The following is a 19,922-nucleotide window of genomic DNA, read 5'->3' on the forward strand; positions in this document are numbered from 1 at the left end:
TAAAGCGCACCGGGTTATAAGCCGCACTGTCAGCTTTTGAGTAAATTTGTGGTTTTTAGGTGCGGCTAATAGTGCGGAAAATACGGTAATTATCAATCAATTAGTCAATTAAAGTTTACTTTTATAGCCCTTAATCACACATGTTTCAAAGGGCTGCACAAGCCACAACGACATCCTCTGCTCAGATCCCACATTGTTAATTATGTAATTAATTAATACTGCATGCTTAATTTTTTTAATTGAACTCTCTAAAAATCAGTGTTTAATACTATATATATGGGTTGGATTTTGACATATGTATTCAATTTAATCATTATTTATATTTCTTCTTTGCTAAAAGTCAGATGTGTACTTACTGTTAAACATTCTAATCTCTTAACATACATAAGGTTTGGTTTTTATTTGTATACCCACTAACTCAGGGGTCGGCAACCTTCACCAGTCAAAGAGCCATTTTGACCAGTTTCACAAATTATAGGAAACAATGGGAGCCGCAAATTTTTTTGAAATTTTAAACGAAATAACACTGCATACAAAGTTGTTTTTTTTTGCTTTGTGCTATGTATAAACCAGGGGTCTCAGACACGATGCCCACACCTTTTTATGGAATTTTTAAGCTGGTGTGGCACGCGGGTTTTAAATGAATAGCGGTTGTCAGCGTCACGCGTGCCGTGATGGTACAGCATATAGCGCCCACTACTATTAGCGTGGCTGATCAGCCACATATTGAATGGGGCTTTGGCTTGCTCACGTAGGTGACAGCAAGGCATACTTGCTCAACAACCACACAGGTTACATTGACGGTCGCGGTATAAAAAAAACTTTAACACTCTTACTAATAATGCGCCACACTGTGAACCCACACCAAACAAGAATGACAAACACATTTCGGGAGAACATCTGCACCGTAACACAACATAAACACAACAGGACAAATACCCAGAATCCCATGCAGCCCTAACTCTTCCGGGCTACATTATTCACCCCCGCTACCAAACCCCGCCCACCTCAACCGACGCACATAGAGGGGGGGGGGGGGGTTGATGTGTGAGGGAGCAGGCTTGGGGTGGGGGCGGAGTTTGGTGGTAGCAGGGGTGTATAATGTAGCCCGGAAGAGTCAGGGCTGCATGGGATTCTGGGTGTTTGTTCTGTTGTGTTTATGTTGTGTTAAGGTGCAGATGTTCTCCCGAAATGTGTTTGTCATTCTTGTTTGGTTTTGGTTCAAAGTGTGGCGCATTATTAGTAAGAGTGTTAAAGTTGTTTTAGATGGTCACCGTCAGTGTAACCTGTGTGGCTGTTGACCAAGTATGCCTTGCTGTCACATACGTGTGCAAGCTGAAGATGTATATTGCATAACAAGTGTTGGGCTGGCATGCTGTTAATACAGATTGTAGAGGGCGCCAAATGTTGTACCATCATGGCACGCCCTTATTATAGCTGTAAGGGTGAAAATCGGTGAATATTAATCCCGGGAGTTTTCTGCGAGAGGCACTGAAATCCGGAAGTCTCACGGGAAAATTGGGGGGTTCAACAAGTAAGCTGCTGAGCCGCATCAGAGTGATCAAAGAGCCGCATGCGGCTCCGGAGCCGCGGGTTGCTGACCCCTGCACTAACTCATTCATCCTCCATAATAAAATAAAAGTTGTCCTCATTTACGTCCTTGCAGATCTTGAAATTCATCTCCGACTTCTTGGCATTCCTGGTCCTCTACAATTTTATCATCCCCATCTCACTCTATGTTACTGTGGAGATGCAGAAGTTCCTTGGCTCCTTTTTCATAGGCTGGGATATGGACCTTTACCATGAGGAGAGTGACCAGAAAGCTCAAGTCAACACCTCAGACCTCAATGAGGAACTTGGCCAGGTATGAAACAGAACAGAGGAAAATAGGGTAAAAACACTTTTAATACACTTGCAAAGAACAGAATTTCATGGCTGTCTTGAGTTTCCAATCATTTCTACAACTCTTATTTTTTGGTGATAGAGTGATTGGAGCACATACTTGTTGGTCACAAAAAACATTCATGAAGTTTGGTTCTTTTATGAATTTATTATGGGTCTACTGAAAATGGGTCAAAAGTATACATACAGCAATGTTAATATTTGCTTACATGTCCCTTGGCAAGTTTACCTGCAATAAGGCGCTTTTGGTAGCCATCCACAATCTTCTGCTTGAATTTTTGACCACTCCTCTTGACAAAATTGGTGCAGTTCAGCTAAATTTGTTGGTTTTCTGACACAGACTTGTTTCTTCAGCATTGTCCACACGTTTAAGTCAGGACTTTGAGAAGGCCATTCTACAACCTTCATTCTTAATTCAATAAAAAATTGAGCTGTGGTAAAGGAATGGCTAAATCAGGCTATAATTAAGGTTTTAGAATGGCCTTCCCAAAGTCCTGACTTAAACGTGTGGACAATGCTGAAGAAACAAGTCCATGTCAGAAAACCAACAAATTTAGCTGAACTGCACCAATTTCGTCAAGAGGAGTGATCAAAAATTCAAGCAGAAGCTTGCGAGAAGCTGGTGGATGGCTACCAAAAGCGCCTCTTGACAAATTTGGTGCAGTTCAGCTAAATGTGTTGGTTTTCTGACATGGACTTGTTTCTTCAGCATTGTCCACACGTTTAAGTCAGGACTTTGGGAAGGCCATTCTAAAACCTTAATTCTAGCTTGATTCCTTTACCACTTTTGACGTGTGTTTGGGGTCATTGTCCTGTTGGAACACCCAACTGCGCCCAAGACCCAACCTCCGGGCTGATGATTTTAGGTTGTCCTGAAGAATTTTGGAGGTAATCCTCCTTTTTCATTGTCCCATTTACTCTGTAAAGCACCAGTTCCATTGGCAGCAAAACAGGCCCAGGGCATAATACTACCACCACCATGCTTGACGGTAGGGATGGTGTTCCTGTGATTAAATGCCTCACCTTTTCTCCTCCAAACATATTGCTGGGTATTGTGGCCAAACAGCTCAATTTTTGTTTTAGCTGACCACAGAACTTTCCTCCAGAAGGTCTTATCTTTGTCCATGTGATGTCAGATGAAACAAAAATGGACAAAAACTTCATGAATGTTTTTTGTGGTGCTCCAATCACTCTATCACAAAAAAATAAGAGTTGTAGAAATTATTGGAAACTCAAGACAGCCATGACATGTTCTTTACAAGTTTATGTAAACTTTTGACTACGACTGTATATTACCGCAAACAATTTTTCCTGAGTAACGTGTTAACTTGTTAAACTCTTCAAGGTTATGCTTTCTAAAACAACACACTGGTTTTTTTTGTTTTTTTTACAGATTGAGTATGTGTTTACCGACAAGACGGGTACACTAACCGAAAATGAAATGCAATTCCGGGAATGTTCGATTAATGGAAACAAATATCGGGAAGTTAATGGCAAACTAGTGCCAGAGGGACTGACTGAAGATTCACCAGACGGCTCTACACCTAACTTGGTAATGTGCATACTATCAGATGACTATTTTCATTATGGGGCTCTTCAAAAAAAAATGGTGTATTAGTCCAAAATTGTGAATATTACTGTACAATTCTCATCATGTCTACTGATATATATATAACTTGTTGTTTTTCCCACTCGTCCTCTTCATTCAGGTTGGAGAGGAATTGTTATTTCTCAAAGCGGTTTCACTGTGTCACACAGTTCAGATCAGCTACGACCAGCCAGACTGCCTGTCTGGGACAGCAGACCCATTCTCCCATGTTAATGGATTTTCGTCTAATGAAATGGAATATTATGCTTCTTCACCGGATGAAAAAGCGTTAGTTGAGGCAATGAAGAGGTAAAGTTTCAATTGGAGTGATTTAAAAAGACAATTTAAGTTTGTAATTATTGGGACAAAGTGTGCACTTATGTCCATTTTTTTTAAATAAATAAAAAACAGACACTTTGTCAGGTTCAAACACTGATGACATCTATTAAACAAGACAAGAAGCAAAGAATTAAACAGAGACATAATTAAATTTGGCTCAATTTGAGGAGAAACGTCTGGACTGTACCCTTGTACAGTTCCACCACGCTCTGGCGAAAGATTGTACGCCACCTCTTTTATTTGGACTTTCCCTGGTTACATGGCAACAGCTGTTTCTAAGGGACGTGGGTCGTAAACAGCCATCGACTTTGGTTACAAAACAGTTCAAAGAAAAGTTTGTAAAAGAGTTCACAGAAAAGGTCTTAAAACAGTTCACAGAAAAGTTCGCCTTGAGGGGAGTCAGGCCCTGTTTCCTCTCCGCTTTGTAGTTCTTGGGTCAAGACAATATCTTTCTGTTGATTACAATACATGAAAGAAACGGAACACCTTCATTTTGCTTCCCATCCTACACAGTGTAGTGTTACAAGCCTTTTGATTGGTAGGATTAAAGACAGCGTGTGTCCTCTCGCCGGGAACTCAATGTAACTTAGATACAATTATTCTAACACGCTTCTATTTTAAAGGGAATTTATGTTCAAGCTTTATACTGGTAGCTTTTTAAACAACTTTTTAGATTTGAAATTTAGACCAATTTGAGTAGACTATAGCTGAAAAATTAGGAAGGCTGCAAGTTTTAGACCAGGCCTTTTTGCCGGTGACGCAAGGGCCAAAATCCGGCCTGGGAATAACACCGGACCAGCCTTCAAGTTCTGTTCAAAACTTGGAAGACAGACATTTTTGCAGCAAATTGACAAAACATGGGAGTGCTCCTGTTGTATAGAGGAATTTGGACCCCTGTAAACACATTGGCAAATCCTTGCATTGATATTTTTAAAATGGCTAGCAAACATAGAACACTGGGTTCCACATAACTGGGGCGGTCTTCAAAGCATTCCTTTAAGTCCTCTTCTTTTTTGCAGTCACTAATTTTTTTTCTTAATTTGATTTTTGTAACTGTCAGGTTCAAACACTGATGACATCTAGTAAACAGGACAAGAAGCAAAGAATCAAACAGAGAGAGAATTCAATTTGTGAGGAGAAACGTGTACATCTGTACCCTAGTACAGTGTCATTACGCTCTGCCAAAAGATTGCACGCCTCCTTCTTTTATTTGGACCTTCCCTGACCACATGGCAACAGTTGCTTCCAAGGGGACGGGGTCGTAAACAGCCATCGCCTTTCAATCATCAATCAATCTTTATTTATATAGCCCTAAATCACAAGTGTCTCAAAGGGCTGCACAAGCCACAACGACATCCTCGGTACAATCTTTGATTACAAAACAGTTCAAAAGAAAAGATCGGTTCAAAAAAGAGGTCGTAAAACAGTTCAAAAAGAGGTTTGTAAAAGAGTTCAAAAAAGAGGTTCGTAAAAGAGTTCAAAAAACGGTGCCTGGAGGGGAGTCTGGTCCTGCTTCCTCTTCGCTTTTGTAGGTCTTGGGTCAAGACAATATCTTTCTGTTGATTACAATACATGAAATAACCAGAACACCTTCATGTTACTTCCCAGTGGTTTTACAAGCCTTCTTCTTGGTAGGTTCAAAGACATGTTTTTGTCTTCTTGCCGGGAACTCAATGTAACAAAAAGTTTTTGTGATAACTTAGATACAATTATTCTAACAGTAACTAAGGAATTGCGGTAGTTTAACTTCAGATGCAGTCAGTAATCATTTGTCCAACCTTGTTAATTATACTACTTGTGTTCCTAAAGGTTCCGTTTAAGGTCCTCTCTTTCTCATCATTTTGGTCTATTCAGCTGGTGCCCTCCTCGTTCAGTTAAAGTTACTGATTCTTTAAAAACACCATAGTGCTGTCATGGAGATGATCTTTGTCTAGCATTTTTTTGTAGAATGTCCTTAACAACATCAGAGCAATTCTGTAGGTTTGACAAAATAAACAGACCTAAACTGTAAATGATACTGGTTCTTTGGAAAATACAAAGTAAGACTAATAGTAAAAGGAGAAGTCTGGCCCATCGGTCCTTAGTATTCTGGAACTGTGGCCCCTCAAAACAATTTAGTTAAATACCCCTATTCAGTATTAGAGACAATCTTTGTGCAGCTCGGCACATTTTTTTTAAATGTATGTTGAAAGTAATGATTTTACACTGTAACAAAATGTTCATTAAAAATATTAAGATTGGTATTACTGTACAATAAATATAGTGTTGTAATTCCCTTCAAAGATTGCGCCTACCGTATTTTCCGCACCATAAGCCGCCCTGGGTTATAAGCCGCGCCTTCAATGAACGGCATATTTCAAAACTTTGTCCACCTATAAGCCGCCCCGTGTTATAAGCCGCATCTAACTGCGCTAAAGGGAATGTCAAAAAAACAGTCAGATAGGTCAGTCAAACTTTAATAATATATTAAAAACCAGCGTTCTAACAACTCTGTTCACTCCCAAAATGTACGGTAATGTGCAAATGTGCAATCACAAACATAGTAAAATTCTAAATAGTGCAGAGCAATAACATCAATAACTTAATGTTGCTCGAACGTTAATGTCACAACACACAAAATAAACATAACACTCACTTTCTGAAGTTATTCTTCATTCATAAATCCCTCGAATTCTTCTCCTTCGGTGTCCGAATTAAAAAGTTGGGCGAATACGGGATCCAAAATGGCCGGCTCCGTCTCGTCGAAGTCATTGCCTTCCGGAAAGCTCGGACCACAGTTGTGACCGAAATATCCGCCCAGGCATTTACGATCCACTGGCAGATGTTGGCGTATGTCGTCCGGCGCTGTCTCCCTGTCTTAGTGAAGGTGTGTTCGCCTTCGGTCATCCATTGTTCCCACGCCGTTCGCAGTCGTGCTTTAAATGCCCTGTTGACACCAATATCGAGCGGTTGGAGTTCTTTGGTTAATCCACCCGGAATGACGGCGAGTGTTGTATTTGTGTGCTTCACTTGTTTTTTGACACCATCTGTGATGTGGGCGCGCATGGAGTCGTATATCAACATGGAACACACAAAGGAAATGAAACGTAATACCCGCGCGCTTCTTCTTCTACGGGGGCGGGTGGTTGCTTACCGTAGAAGAAGAAGCGCTTCCTCTTCTACGGGGGCGGGTGCTTACCTTGGCAGTTGCTTACCATAGAAGAAGAAGCGCTTCCTCTTCTACGGGGAAAAAAGATGGCGGCTGTTTACCGTAGTTGCGAGACCGAAACTTTATGAAAATAAATATTTATATTAATCCATATATAAGGCGCACCGGGTTATAAGCCGCACTGTCAGCTTTTGTGAAAATTTGTGGTTTTTAGGTGCGGCTTATAGTGCGGAAAATACGGTACTTTATTAAGTTATCTCACCGTCTGCTGCAAATGTGAAATGAATGAATTGATGATCCAGGGCAGAGGCAGCAATACCTCTTCTGAGGTTGTCAAAATAAAAATCAATCATGTCGGTTATTTGCCTTTAAAACAGTAAACAGTGTGATTAGCAATAGGATTTATTAGCTGTTCAGAGGCACAAACACATTTGAGAATTATGGATCCATCAGCATGTTATTCAAACACAACTGTGTGAGTATTTGATGAAACTGTAACGACTCTCTAAATTCTAACTGTTGATATTGTCTGCTTTCGTGTCCTTAGAATTGGAGTGGCCTTTACTGGCGTCAGTGGTGAGACAATGGAAATCAAAACATTTGGCAAACCAGAGAAGTACGTTGTTTCACTTTGCATTTTGCATCTTTTTGGTCCCAAAATGTTGTGGAATTATTCATGAATAATAGAGATGTCCGATAATATCGGACTGCCGACATTATCGGCCTATAAATGCTTTAAAATGTAATATCGGAAATTATCGGTATCGGTTTCATCCATCCATCCATCCATCTTCTTCCGCTTATCCGAGGTCGGGTCGCGGGGGCAGCAGCCTAAGCAGGGAAGCCCAGACTTCCCTCTCCCCAGCCACTTCGTCCAGCTCCTCCCGGGGGACCCCAAGGCGTTCCCAGGCCAGCCGGGAGATAGTCTTCCCAACGTGTCCTGGGTCTTCCCCACGGCCTCCTACCGGTCGGACGTGCCCTAAACACCTCCCTAGGGAGGCGTTCGGGTGGCATCCTGACCAGATGCCCGAACCACCTCATCTGGCTCTTCTCGATGTGGAGGAGCAGCGGCTTTACTTTGAGCTCCTCCCGGATGGCAGAGCTTCTCACCCTATCTCTAAGGGAGAGCCCCGCCACCCGGCGAAGGAAACTCATTTCGGCCGCTTGTACCCGTGATCTTGTCCTTTCGGTCATAACCCAAAGCTCATGACCATAGGTGAGGATGGGAACGTAGATCGACCGGTAAATTGAGAGCTTTGCCTTCCGGCTCAGCTCCTTCTTCACCACAACGGATCGATACAGCGTCCGCATTACTGAAGACGCCGCACCGATCCACCTGTCGATCTCACGATCCACTCTTCCCTCACTCGTGAACAAGACTCCGAGGTACTTGAACTCCTCCACTTGGGGCAAAATCTCCTCCCCAACCCGGAGATGGCACTCCACCCTTTTCCGGGCGAGAACCATGGACTCGGACTTGGAGGTGCTGATTCTCATCCCAGCCGCTTCACACTCGGCTGCGAACCGATCCAGTGAGAGCTGAAGATCCTGGCCAGATGAAGCCATCAGGACCACATCATCTGCAAAAAGCAGAGACCTAATCCTGCAGCCACCAAACCGGATCCCCTCAACGCCTTGACTGCGTCTAGAAATTCTGTCCATAAAAGTTATGAACAGAATCGGTGACAAAGGGCAGCCTTGGCGGAGTCCAACCCTCACTGGAAACGTGTCCGACTTACTGCCGGCAATGCGGACCAAGCTCTGGCACTGATCATACAGGGAGCGGACTGCCACAATCAGACAGTCTGATACCCCATACTCTCTGAGCACTCCCCACAGGACTTCCCGAGGGACACGGTCGAATGCCTTCTCCAAGTCCACAAAACACATGTAGACTGGTTGGGCAAACTTCCCATGCACCCTCAAGGACCCTGCCGAGAGTATAGAGCTGGTCCACAGTTCCACGACCAGGACGAAAACCACACTGTTCCTCCTGAATCCGAGGTTCGACTATCCGGCGTAGCCTCCTCTCCAGTACACCTGAATAGGTATCGGTTTCAAAAAGTACAATTTGTGACTTTTTAAAATGCCGCTGTACGGAGTGGTACACGGACGTAGGGAGAAGTACAGAGCGCCAATAAACCTTAAAGGCATTGCCTTTGCGTGCCGGTCCAATCACATGATATCTACGGCTTTTCACACACACAAGTGAATGCAAAGCATACTTGGTCAACAGCCATACAGGTCACACTGAGGGTGGCCGTATAAACAACTCTAACACTGTTACAAATATGCGCCACAATGTGAACCCACACCAAACAAGAATGACAAACACATTTCGGGAGAACATCCGCACCGTAACACAACATAAACACAACAGAACAAATACCCAGAACCCCTTGCAGCACTAACTCTTCCGGGACGCTACAATATACACCCCCGCTACCTCTTACCCCCGCCCCAAACCCCCCCATCCCCCTAACCTCAACCCAATTTCCAAGCTGCTGTTTTGAGGCATGTTAAAAAAAATAATGCACTTTGTGACTTCAATAATAAATATGGCAGTGCCGTGTTGGCATTTTTTTCCATAACTTGAGTTGACTTATTTTGGAAAACCTTGTTACATTGTTTAATGCATCACAACAAAATTAGGCATAATAATGTGTTAATTCCACCACTGTATATATCGGTATCGGTTGATATCGGAATCGGTAATTAAGAGTTGGACAATATCGGAATATCGGATATCGGCAAAAAAAAGCCATTATCGGACATCTCTAATGAATAATAATGGGTGTAATTTCCTGCAGAATATTAATTAAAGTAGTCATTTCTGTCATTCTATGTTTGAGTCGATCAAAATCTGCCCTTTTTACAACAATGAATGAGCTGTAGTCCTGTAAACACACTTGCCAGCTGTTATCTTGCTGTATACATGCTGTACTAAACACTAGTCAACTACCCAGAACTAGAGATGTCCGATAATGGCTTTTTTGCCGATATTCCGATATTGTCCAACTCTTAATTACCGATTCCGATATCAACCGATACCGATATATACAGTCGTGGAATTAACACATTATTATGCCTAATTTTGTTGTGATGCCCCGCTGGATGCATTAAACAATGTAACAAGGTTTTCCAAAATAAATCAACTCAAGTTATGAAAAAAAATGCCAACATGGCACTGCCATATTTATTATTGAAGTCACAAAGTGCATTATTTTTTTTAACATGCCTCAAAACAGCAGCTTGGAATTTGGGACATGCTCTCCCTAAGAGAGCATGAGGAGGTTGAGGTGGGCGGGGTTTGGGGGGGGCGGGGTTTTTGGTAGGAGGTAGCAGGGAGTGTATAATGTAGCGTCCGGAAAGAGTTAGTGCTGCAAGGGGTTCTGGGTATTTGTTCTGTTGTGTTTATGTTGCGATGTTCTCCCGAAATGTGTTTGTCATTCTTGTTTGTTGTGGGTTCACAGTGTGGCGCATATTTGTAACAGTGCTAAAGTTGTTTATACGGCCACCCTCAGTGTGACCTGTATTGCTGTTGACCAAGTATGGTTTGCATTCACTTGTGTGTGTGAAAAGCCTTAGATATTACGTGATTGGGCCGGCACGCAAAGGCAGTGCCTTTAAGGTTTATTGGCGCTCTGTACTTCTCCCTACGTCCGCGTACCACTCCGTACTGCGTCGTCTTAAAAAGTCATACATTTTACTTTTTGAAACCGATACCAATAATTTCCGATATCACATTTTAAAGCATTTATCGGCCGATAATATCGGCAGTCCGACATTATCGGACATCTCTACCCAGAACATGTTCAGAAATGTCATCAGGTGAAAATGAGTCATCTTTTTCTTGCATTCACAGGTACAAACTGCTCCATGTGTTGGAGTTTGATGCAGATCGCAGGAGAATGAGTGTCATTCTGCAGAACCCTTCTGGTATCATTACTTTTTACATTGTTAAAATGATTATCATAAACAATAGTTTGTTGCCTTTTTAAAGAAAATGTTGAAAGCTAATGATATTGTGATGATGTGATTCTAATATGTGTCAGTTTTTTTGGTAACGTAATTATATTATATTTGTTCAAAAATGTAGTATTGATTTTGTTTTAATCTCAAGGTGGCCAAGTGCTGTTTACTAAGGGAGCAGAGTCGTCCATTTTTCCTTTCACCACCAGTGGTGAAATAGAAAAGACAAGACTTCATGTCGATGAGTTTGCCTTGGTGAGTAATGTGTTGTGTTTAAACTTTTTTTTTTTTTTTTTGGTCCTGTCCAGCTTCTCAGGCAAATCCTATAGTTGATGTAGATGCCCATATCAGCTGTTCTGATTTACTTTACAAAAGAGAAGTGTAGGATACTTCTCTTGTTGCCTTATTTGTATTTCACTTTATTACCGTATTTTCCGCACCATAAGCCGCCCTGGGTTATAAGCCGCGCCTTCAATGAACGGCATATTTCAAAACTTTGTCCACCTATAAGCCGCCCCGTGTTATAAGCCGCATCTAACTGCGCTAAAGGGAATGTCAAAAAAACAGTCAGATAGGTCAGTCAAACTTTAATAATATATTAAAAACCAGCGTGATGTGGGCGCGCATGGAGTCGTATATCAACATGGACGGAGCTGCGTGAAAAAAGCCACCCGGCCTCTTCGCGTAAACTTCCCTTAACCACTCGCTCACCTTTTCTTCATCCATCCATCCCTTCGAGTTAGCTTTTATGATGACGCCGGCTGGAAAGGTCTCTTTTGGCAAGGTCTTCCTTTTGAATATCACCATGGGTGGAAGTTTCTGGCCATTAGCATGGCAAGCTAGAACCACAGTGAAGGATGACTTCTCATTCCCTGTGGTGCGAATATTCACCGTACGTGCTCCCGTTGTATCCACAGTGCGGTTCACAGGAATATCAAAAGTCAGTGGAACCTCGTCCATGTTGATAATGTTCTCTGGCCGGATCTTTTTGTCAGCTATCTTGTTTTTACAATATGCACGGAAAGTAGCCAGCTTTTCTTGAAAGTCTTTAGGCAGTTGCTGTGAAATAGTAGTCCGTGTGCGGATGGAGAGATTGCGTCTTTTCATGAACCGGAAACCTGTCGCTTAGTAGGAGCCATTTTGTGGTCTTTACAGATGTAAACACACAAAGGAAATGAAACGTAATATCCGCGCGCTTCTTCTTTTTCTACGGGGGCGGGTGGTTGCTTACAGTAGAAGAAGAAGCGCTTCCTCTTCTATGGGGGCGGGTGCTTACCTTGGCGGTTGCTTGCGTAGAAGAAGAAGCGCTTCCTGTTCTACGGGGAAAAAAGATGGCGGCTGTTTACCGTAGTTGCGAGACCTAAACTTTATGAAAATGAATCTTAATATTAATCCATATATAAAGCGCACCGGGTTATAAGCCGCACTGTCAGCTTTTGAGTAAATTTGTGGTTTTTAGGTGCGGCTAATAGTGCGGAAAATACGGTAAATGTATTTATATTATCATTTGGTGCAGCCGGGCCGGAGCAAGAGGGGATAGAAACAGAAAAAAAGGAAGACAGAGGGGGAAATTGTGGGGACAAAAGGGGGATAAGACCGAGAGACAAAAACAACAACAGCAAACACAACAATAACAACAACAACAGAGCAACATTAGGCAATACGATAAGTCCAAATATGATGGTAAAAATGATAGCAAAGAAGCAGTTAGTGAGATAAATAATAATACAGAAAAGACAATGAGCATTATTACACTAAAGAAATACAAATACCAATAGAAATAGCGCTATTGATAATGAACAATACCAATAATTTACCTCTATTATCAACAATACAGTTGTTCAAATGCAACAATACATATATAAGTAACAATAACTACAGATACAAAAGAATGGAGGGGAAGAAAGAGAAGCAACCTATATTAACCTTGTAGATTGTTATAGTAAAATAGGTTAAGCTTTGTTTTGTGTTGTAACTAGCAATTAAGTTTATGTCTAACAAAAAGGATTGTGTGAGTGTTTTTGTTCTTTTACATGTATGCGTAGCTTGAGCCCTCCAAGGTACACTACTTTATAGAGAAACATTTTCAGACATAGTTCTTAATCAATTGAGTGATTAAATCATCCATAAAGAACACGTTTGTCTGTGAAGCAATGCTTGGATCAGTTAATCAATCTGGAGTTTGACCCCCTAGCTTTGGGAAAGTCAATTTCTGTTGCAGCATGACCGTAGACCAGAGCAAAAAGGCCCAGTAGCCCCTCAGCATTCCAAGATTGTTTGGGCCAAAATGCATAAGAAAGTAATACCCAAAGTAAATATATAGCTCTGATGGAACCATTGAGAGGCAGCACGGTGACACAGGGGTTAGTGCACGTGCCTCACAAAGTGCTCTAAAACTTGCTGGTAGACGGCTGCGTTGACCCTGGATCTCAGGAAACAGAGTGGACCGACACCAGCAGATGACATGGCACCCCAAACCATCACTGATGGTTTGGGTTGGTTTGGTTTGCATTTCCTTTGGAAATCGAGGTCCCAGAGTCTGGAGGAAGACAGGAGAGGCACAGGATCCACGTTGCCTGAAGTCTAGTGTAAAGTTTCCACCATCAGTGATGGTTTGGGGTGCCATGTCATCTGCTGGTGTCGGTCCACTCTGTTTCCTGAGATCCAGGGTCAACGCAGCCGTCTACCAGCAAGTTTTAGAGCACTTCATGCTTCCTGCTGCTGACCTGCTCTATGGAGATGGAGATTTCAAGTTCCAACAGGACTTGGCGCCTGCACACTGCGCAAAATCTACCCGTGCCTGGTTTACGGACCATGGTATTTCTGTTCCAAATTGGCCCGCCAACTCCCCTGACCTTAGCCCCATAGAAAATCTGTGGGGTATTGTGAAAAGGAAGATGCAGAATGCCAGACCCAAAAACGCAGAAGAGTTGAAGGCCACTATCAGAGCAACCTGGGCTCTCATAACACCTGAGCAGTGCCAGAAACTCATCGACTCCATGCCACGCTGCATTAACGCAGTAATTGAGGCAAAAGGAGCTCCAACCAAGTATTGAGTATTGTATATGCTCATATTTTTCATTTTCATACTTTTCAGTTGGCCAACATTTCTAAAAATCCCTTTTTTGTATTAGCCTTAAGTAATATTCTAATTTTGTGACACACGGAATTTTGGATTTTCATTTGTTGCCACTTCAAATCATCAAAATTAAATGAAATAAACATTTGAATGCATCAGTCTGTGTGCAATGAATAAATATAATGTACAAGTTACACCTTTTGAATGCAATTACTGAAATAAATCAAGTTTTTCAAAATATTCTAATTTACTGGCTTTTACCTGTATATATAAAAAAAAATAAAAAAATATATATATATATATATATATATATATATATATATATATATATATATATATATATATATATATATATATATATGTGTGTATGTATGTATATATATATATTAGTACCGATTTCAATTAATTAGTATCGCGGTACTTTATTAGTACCTATTTTCCGTACAACCCCAGTCTGTATAGTATTATAATACTACTCTACTAAACAGAAATGACAAAAAAGAGAGCCTTCAAATATAATATTGCATTCAGCTGTGTTTTGGCTGTAAAACAGGCTTTTTGTATCATTTCATTAGCTGTCACTCTTTTTGCATTTTATTTTATCCCATCCCCTCTTCCTTTTGCCTAACCATCCCTCCTGACATTTTTACTCACCCATGCTGCCATGCCTTTATTTGTTTTGTTCTTGCTCTTGTTGTAATCTTTTCACTAATTTTGCTGTTGTCTCTTCACCCATCACCCCTCTCCTCCCACTGCAGAGAGGGTTGCGGACCCTCGTGGTAGCATGCCGTCATTTCAGCCCAGAGGAGTACATGGAAGTGGACAGGCATTTGAACAGCGCTCGCACTGCACTGCAGCAGAGGGAAGAGAGACTGCAAGAGGCCTTCAGCTACATTGAGCGAGACCTGCATCTCCTGGGAGCAACAGGGGTGGAAGACAAGTAAGGATTTATTTAAATTTATTTATTTCCTGATTTTTTTTTTACAACACTATACTTGACATTTCAACAGTCATTGTAATATACACTATATTGCCAAAAGTATTTGGCCACCTGTCTTGACTCACATATGAACTTGAAGTGCCATCCCATTCCTAACCCATAGGGTTCTATATGGCGTCAGTCCACCTTTTGCAGCTATTACAGCTTCAACTCTTCTGGAAAGGCTGTCCACAAGGTTGCGGAGTGTGTTTATAGGAATTTTCCACCATTCTTCCAAAAGCGCATTGGTGAGGTCACACCCTGATGTTGGTCGAGAAGGCCTGGTTCTCAGTCTCCGTTCTAATTCATCCCAAAGGTGTTCTGTCGGATTCAGGTCAGGACTGAATGTTCCCACAAGGTTGGGAGCATGGAATTGTCCAAAATGTTTTGGTATCCTTGAGCATTCAAAGTTCCTTTTACTAGAACTAAGGGGCCAAGCCCAACTCCTGAAAAACAACCCCACATCATAATTCCTCCTCCACCAAATTTCACACTCGGCACAATGCAGTCCGAAATGTACCGATCTCCTGGTAACCTCCAAACCCAGACTCGTCCATCAGATTGCCAGATGGAAAAGCGTGATTCATCAGTCCAGAGAAGGCGTCTCCACTGCTCTAGAGTCCAGTGGCGACGTGCTTTACACCACTGCATCCCACCCTTTGCATTGGACTTGGTGATGTATGGCTTAGATGCAGCTGCTCGGCCATGGAAATCCATTCCATGAAGCTCTCTGCGTACTGTATGCGGGCTAATTGGAAGGTCACATGAAGTTTGGAGCTCTGTAGCAACTGACTGTGCAGAAAGTCTTTGCACTATGCGCTTCAGCAGCCGCTGACCCCTCTCTGTCAGTTTACGTGGCCTACCACTTGGTGGCTGAGTTGCTGTTGTTCCCAAACTCTTTAAACAATTCATAAGAAGCCTCAAATTAATATGACATTCGTGCTCAGGATGAGTGTGTGTAAACCGCCCACCACAACTTTATACATTGAGGGACAACTTAAGAGTCTCAGACCATTTTGGTCACAGTACCGGTACTTGCACTAGCCCAGGGGCTCTTTGATCACTCTGATGCGGCTCAGCTGCATACTTGCCGACCCCCCCGGTCGGATTTCAGTGCCTCTCGCAGAAACCTCCCGGGATAAATATTTTCCGATTTTCACCCTCACAATAATAATAAGGGCGTGCCATGATGGTACAGCATTTAGCGCCCTCTACAATCTGTATTAACAGCGTGCCAGCCCAGCCTCTTGTTATATGCATCTTCTGCTAGCACACGTAAGTGACAGCAAGGCATACTTGGTCAACAGCCACACAGGTTACACTGACTGTGGCCATATAAAACAACTTTAAGACTCTTACTAATAATGCGCCTCACTTTGAACCAAAACCAAACAAGAATGACAAACACATTTCGGGAGAACATCTACACCTTAACACAACATAAACACAACAGAACAAATACCCAGAATCCCATGCAGCCCTGACTCTTCCGGGCTACATTATACACCCCTGCTACCACCAAAAACCACCCCCCCCCCCCTCTCTGTGCGTCGGTTGAGGTGGGCGGGGTTTGGTAGCAGGGGTGTATAATGTAGCCCGGAAGAGTTAGGGCTGCATGGGATTCTGGGTATTTGTTCTGTTGTGTTACGGTGCAGATGTTCTCCCGAAATGTGTTTGTCATTCTTGTTTGGTGTGGGTTCACAGTGTGGCGCATTATTAGTAAGAGTGTTAAAGTTTTTTTATACCGCCACCGTCAGTGTAACCTGTGTGGCTGTTGACCAAGTATGCTTTGCTATCACTTACGTGAGCAAGCAGAAGCCCATTACAACGTGTGACTAAGCCGGCACGCTGGTTGTAGTGAGCGCTAAATGCTGTACCATCACGGCACGTTCGAGAGAATAGTTGCCGGAATTCGTAGTCTGCCGGAAAATCGGGAGGGTTGATAAGTATGACGCTGTCAAGCGCCATTCATATAAAACCCGCGGGCCGCACGAACATTCAATTTTCACATTAAGGTGTGTCTGAGACCCTAGGTTTATACATAGCACAAAGCAAAAAAAAATCTTTGTATGCAGTGTTATTTCATTTTAAATTTCAAAAGATTTTTGTGGCTCCCATTGTTTTCTTTAATTTGTGAAACTGGTCAAAATGGCTCTTTGACTGGTAAAGGTTGCCGACCCCTGCACTAGCCAGTGCATCTTTGGGGACTGCGAGGGTTATGCTGCATATGGTCTGAGTTCCATTGTAATGTTCCATTGACACCATTTATGCAATTTATCCAAATTACTGTGGACTATATATTGTTGTATTTAAAACTAAAAGCAATTGATCTTATTTATCATAGCCATTCATCTTAAATATGATATAGTGGTGATGCACATCATTTTTGTCAGGTTCAAACACGGATGACATCGACATACCTGCCAACTACTCCGGTTTTCCCGTAATTAGTACGGTTTTCATCAACCTATTCCGGGTTACGGTTGCAGTGATAAAAAATACGTTTTTTCATTCATTAAAAAAAAATATTTTTTTTAAAATGCGCGAGGCTATTTATAGCACCGCTGCCAAGCACGAGGCACCTGTTGCCATTGTTTCCAAACGAGCGAACGATCATGGAATCAGCCGGAGAAAAATCGCAAACGAGTCTTAAACCGAAAAGAAAACTGCAGTCATTCCGTGAAGAATATTCAAGAGCCTATCCGGGAATAATTATCCGTTCCAAAAAGGGTGAAAACTACGCGAATTGCACCTTGTGCAGACAAGATTTTTCGATCGGACACGGAGGAATTAGCGATGTAAAAGACCACGTTGGGACAACAAAACACACGTCTAATGTCGTTGCTAGCGATACAAGTGGAAAACTTTCAACGTTTTTCGGATTTTAGCCACAAAAAGGTAATGACACCAATGTTATCTATTGGAATTGTTTAGTACTGTTATACTGTTAAAAGTGTTTATACTATTTATGCTTTCAAGTCCAAGTTGAAGAAATCTTGTTAAATGTTGACAGCATAACTACCAAAATACAGAAGTATGTCCTTAATATTTTTGCAGTGCTATTTCTGTTGAAAAGTTCAAATGATTACATTAGAGATGTGATGTGCCACTTTTCAAGTGTCTGATGGCTTAAATTAATTTGCATTAATTTTTCATATTTTGAATTCTTTTGAAAGGCTTACAAAAAAACTACATTTGAATTGTAATTCCATGCTATTGACAGGACTATTAATTTTAATGAAGTTAGCTTACCATGTTTACAGTATGATAATTGTGATAGAAATGTGAATTTTAGGCACAGAATATTTTTTACAATTGAACAAGGCAGTAGATTATACAAGCTTGGACAGAAAGTTAATAATGACACCAATTTTTTTTTAATGGAATTGTTTAGTACTGTTTTACCATTTGTTTACTGTAAAAGTTGTTTATACTGTTTATACTTTCAATTAACAAATTGAAGTCTTGTGAAAGGTTGACAGGATAACTGGCATTAACTGTCAAAATAATTTCAAACTATTGAAGTTAGCTTACAGAATAAACATGTCAATCAACCCATATGATTTTTGCTGTAATATTTTTGTTTTGAAAAGTCACTGTGACTGATAGAAAAGTGATGGTTTTAGCAACATTTTAACCTGTCTGAATGCTAATAATCATTTTGCGTCGGGGGGCGAAGCCTGAACCCCCCACCAGGACTTTGTCCTGGACCCACCGGGGCCTGCGGCCCCTGGACCCTGGCTACTAGGTTTTTCTGATTTCAAAAGTTGGCAGGTATGCATCTATCAGACAAGACAAGAAGCAAAGAAATCAAACAGAGACAGGATTCAATTTAGCTCATGAGGAGAAACGTCTGGGCTGCAACTTCGTACTGTCTCCCACCACGCTCTGAAGGCAGTCCCAACGCGCACGTCCTTTATTTGGGCATTTTCTGACTACATTACATTACGCAGCTGCTCCTAAGGGGAGGTGGTCATAAACAGCTATTGCACTCGGTCATAAACAGTTCAAAGAAAAGGTGCCTGGAGCGGTGTCAGGTCCTGCTTCCTCTCCGCTTTGTAGATCTCGAGTCAAGACAAGATCTTCCTGTGGCTGACAATAAATCAAAGAAACCGACACCTCCATGTCGCATCCCATCGCACACAGTGGAGTTTTACAAGCGTTTTGCTTGATAAGATGAAAGACAGCTTTTTTCTTCTCGCAGGGGACCTGAACTCAATGCAACACAGAAGTTGTATGATAACTTCTATACAATTATTCTGACAATTTTCAACTGTTTTAAAGAACTTCATGAATAAAGTTGGTACAGTATGTTAATGTCACGTTCAAACACAGGACATCTATTACACAAGACAAAAGGCAAGGAATCAAACAGAGACAGAATTCAATTTGGACTCAATTGAGGAAAGACATGGCCACTGCACTCTCTGTACAGTCCTGCACCACGCTCTGACGAAGAAGGTCTTCGTCTCCTCTTTTAATTCAGATGTTCCATGTTCACGCACCAACATATGTCACAGCAGGAATTGGGAGTATGTAAAACAGTCATTGTTTTCGGTCGCCTTGAAGTCCAAGAAGAGGACTTCTCGGGCTTGGGCTCTTCCTGGATCCAGCTGGGGCAGGTGTTGGAGGACAATGGACAACCCCTCCCGTCTCCTGTCCACAGCAACTTCAAGAGGGCAGCGGGTCGTAAATAGCGTTGACCAAATAGTTGGAAGAGAGTTTGGGAACCACTTCAAAGAGAGTTCGTTTAACACTTCAAAGAGAGTTCCTCCGGGAGTTGAGCACATCCTGCCATCTGTCCGTGCTGAAATCACAGTGGCGTTTCACGAGCCTTCCTCCTCTTGTTAGGCCTCGAAATACAGCCTTCATCTTCTCATCAGGAACATAATGCAATATAATGTTTCTTTTGTGA

General features: G+C 42.0%; 1 protein-coding gene across 4 annotated transcripts in view; it reads left to right on the forward strand.

Annotated features, from left to right (window-relative positions):
- The window catches only part of atp11b (ATPase phospholipid transporting 11B), a 183,507-nt gene that overhangs the window by 68,849 nt on the left and 94,736 nt on the right, over nucleotides 1–19,922 (forward strand). For all 4 annotated transcript variants that reach the window (XR_009816853.2, XR_009816854.2, XM_061975516.2 and 1 more), the window contains exons 12-18: nucleotides 1,667–1,864; nucleotides 3,296–3,454; nucleotides 3,612–3,799; nucleotides 7,525–7,593; nucleotides 10,843–10,916; nucleotides 11,101–11,204; nucleotides 14,787–14,968. Coding sequence is in view for 2 of the 4 variants with exons in the window: in XM_061975516.2 (XP_061831500.1) it covers nucleotides 1,667–1,864; nucleotides 3,296–3,454; nucleotides 3,612–3,799; nucleotides 7,525–7,593; nucleotides 10,843–10,916; nucleotides 11,101–11,204; nucleotides 14,787–14,968 (974 nt within the window). In the remaining 2 variants the exon portion in view is untranslated. The remainder of the gene's footprint in view (nucleotides 1–1,666; nucleotides 1,865–3,295; nucleotides 3,455–3,611; nucleotides 3,800–7,524; nucleotides 7,594–10,842; nucleotides 10,917–11,100; nucleotides 11,205–14,786; nucleotides 14,969–19,922) is intronic.

This window comes from Nerophis lumbriciformis, linkage group LG14 (assembly GCF_033978685.3).
Source record: "Nerophis lumbriciformis linkage group LG14, RoL_Nlum_v2.1, whole genome shotgun sequence".
NCBI classification, from domain to species: domain Eukaryota; kingdom Metazoa; phylum Chordata; class Actinopteri; order Syngnathiformes; family Syngnathidae; genus Nerophis; species Nerophis lumbriciformis.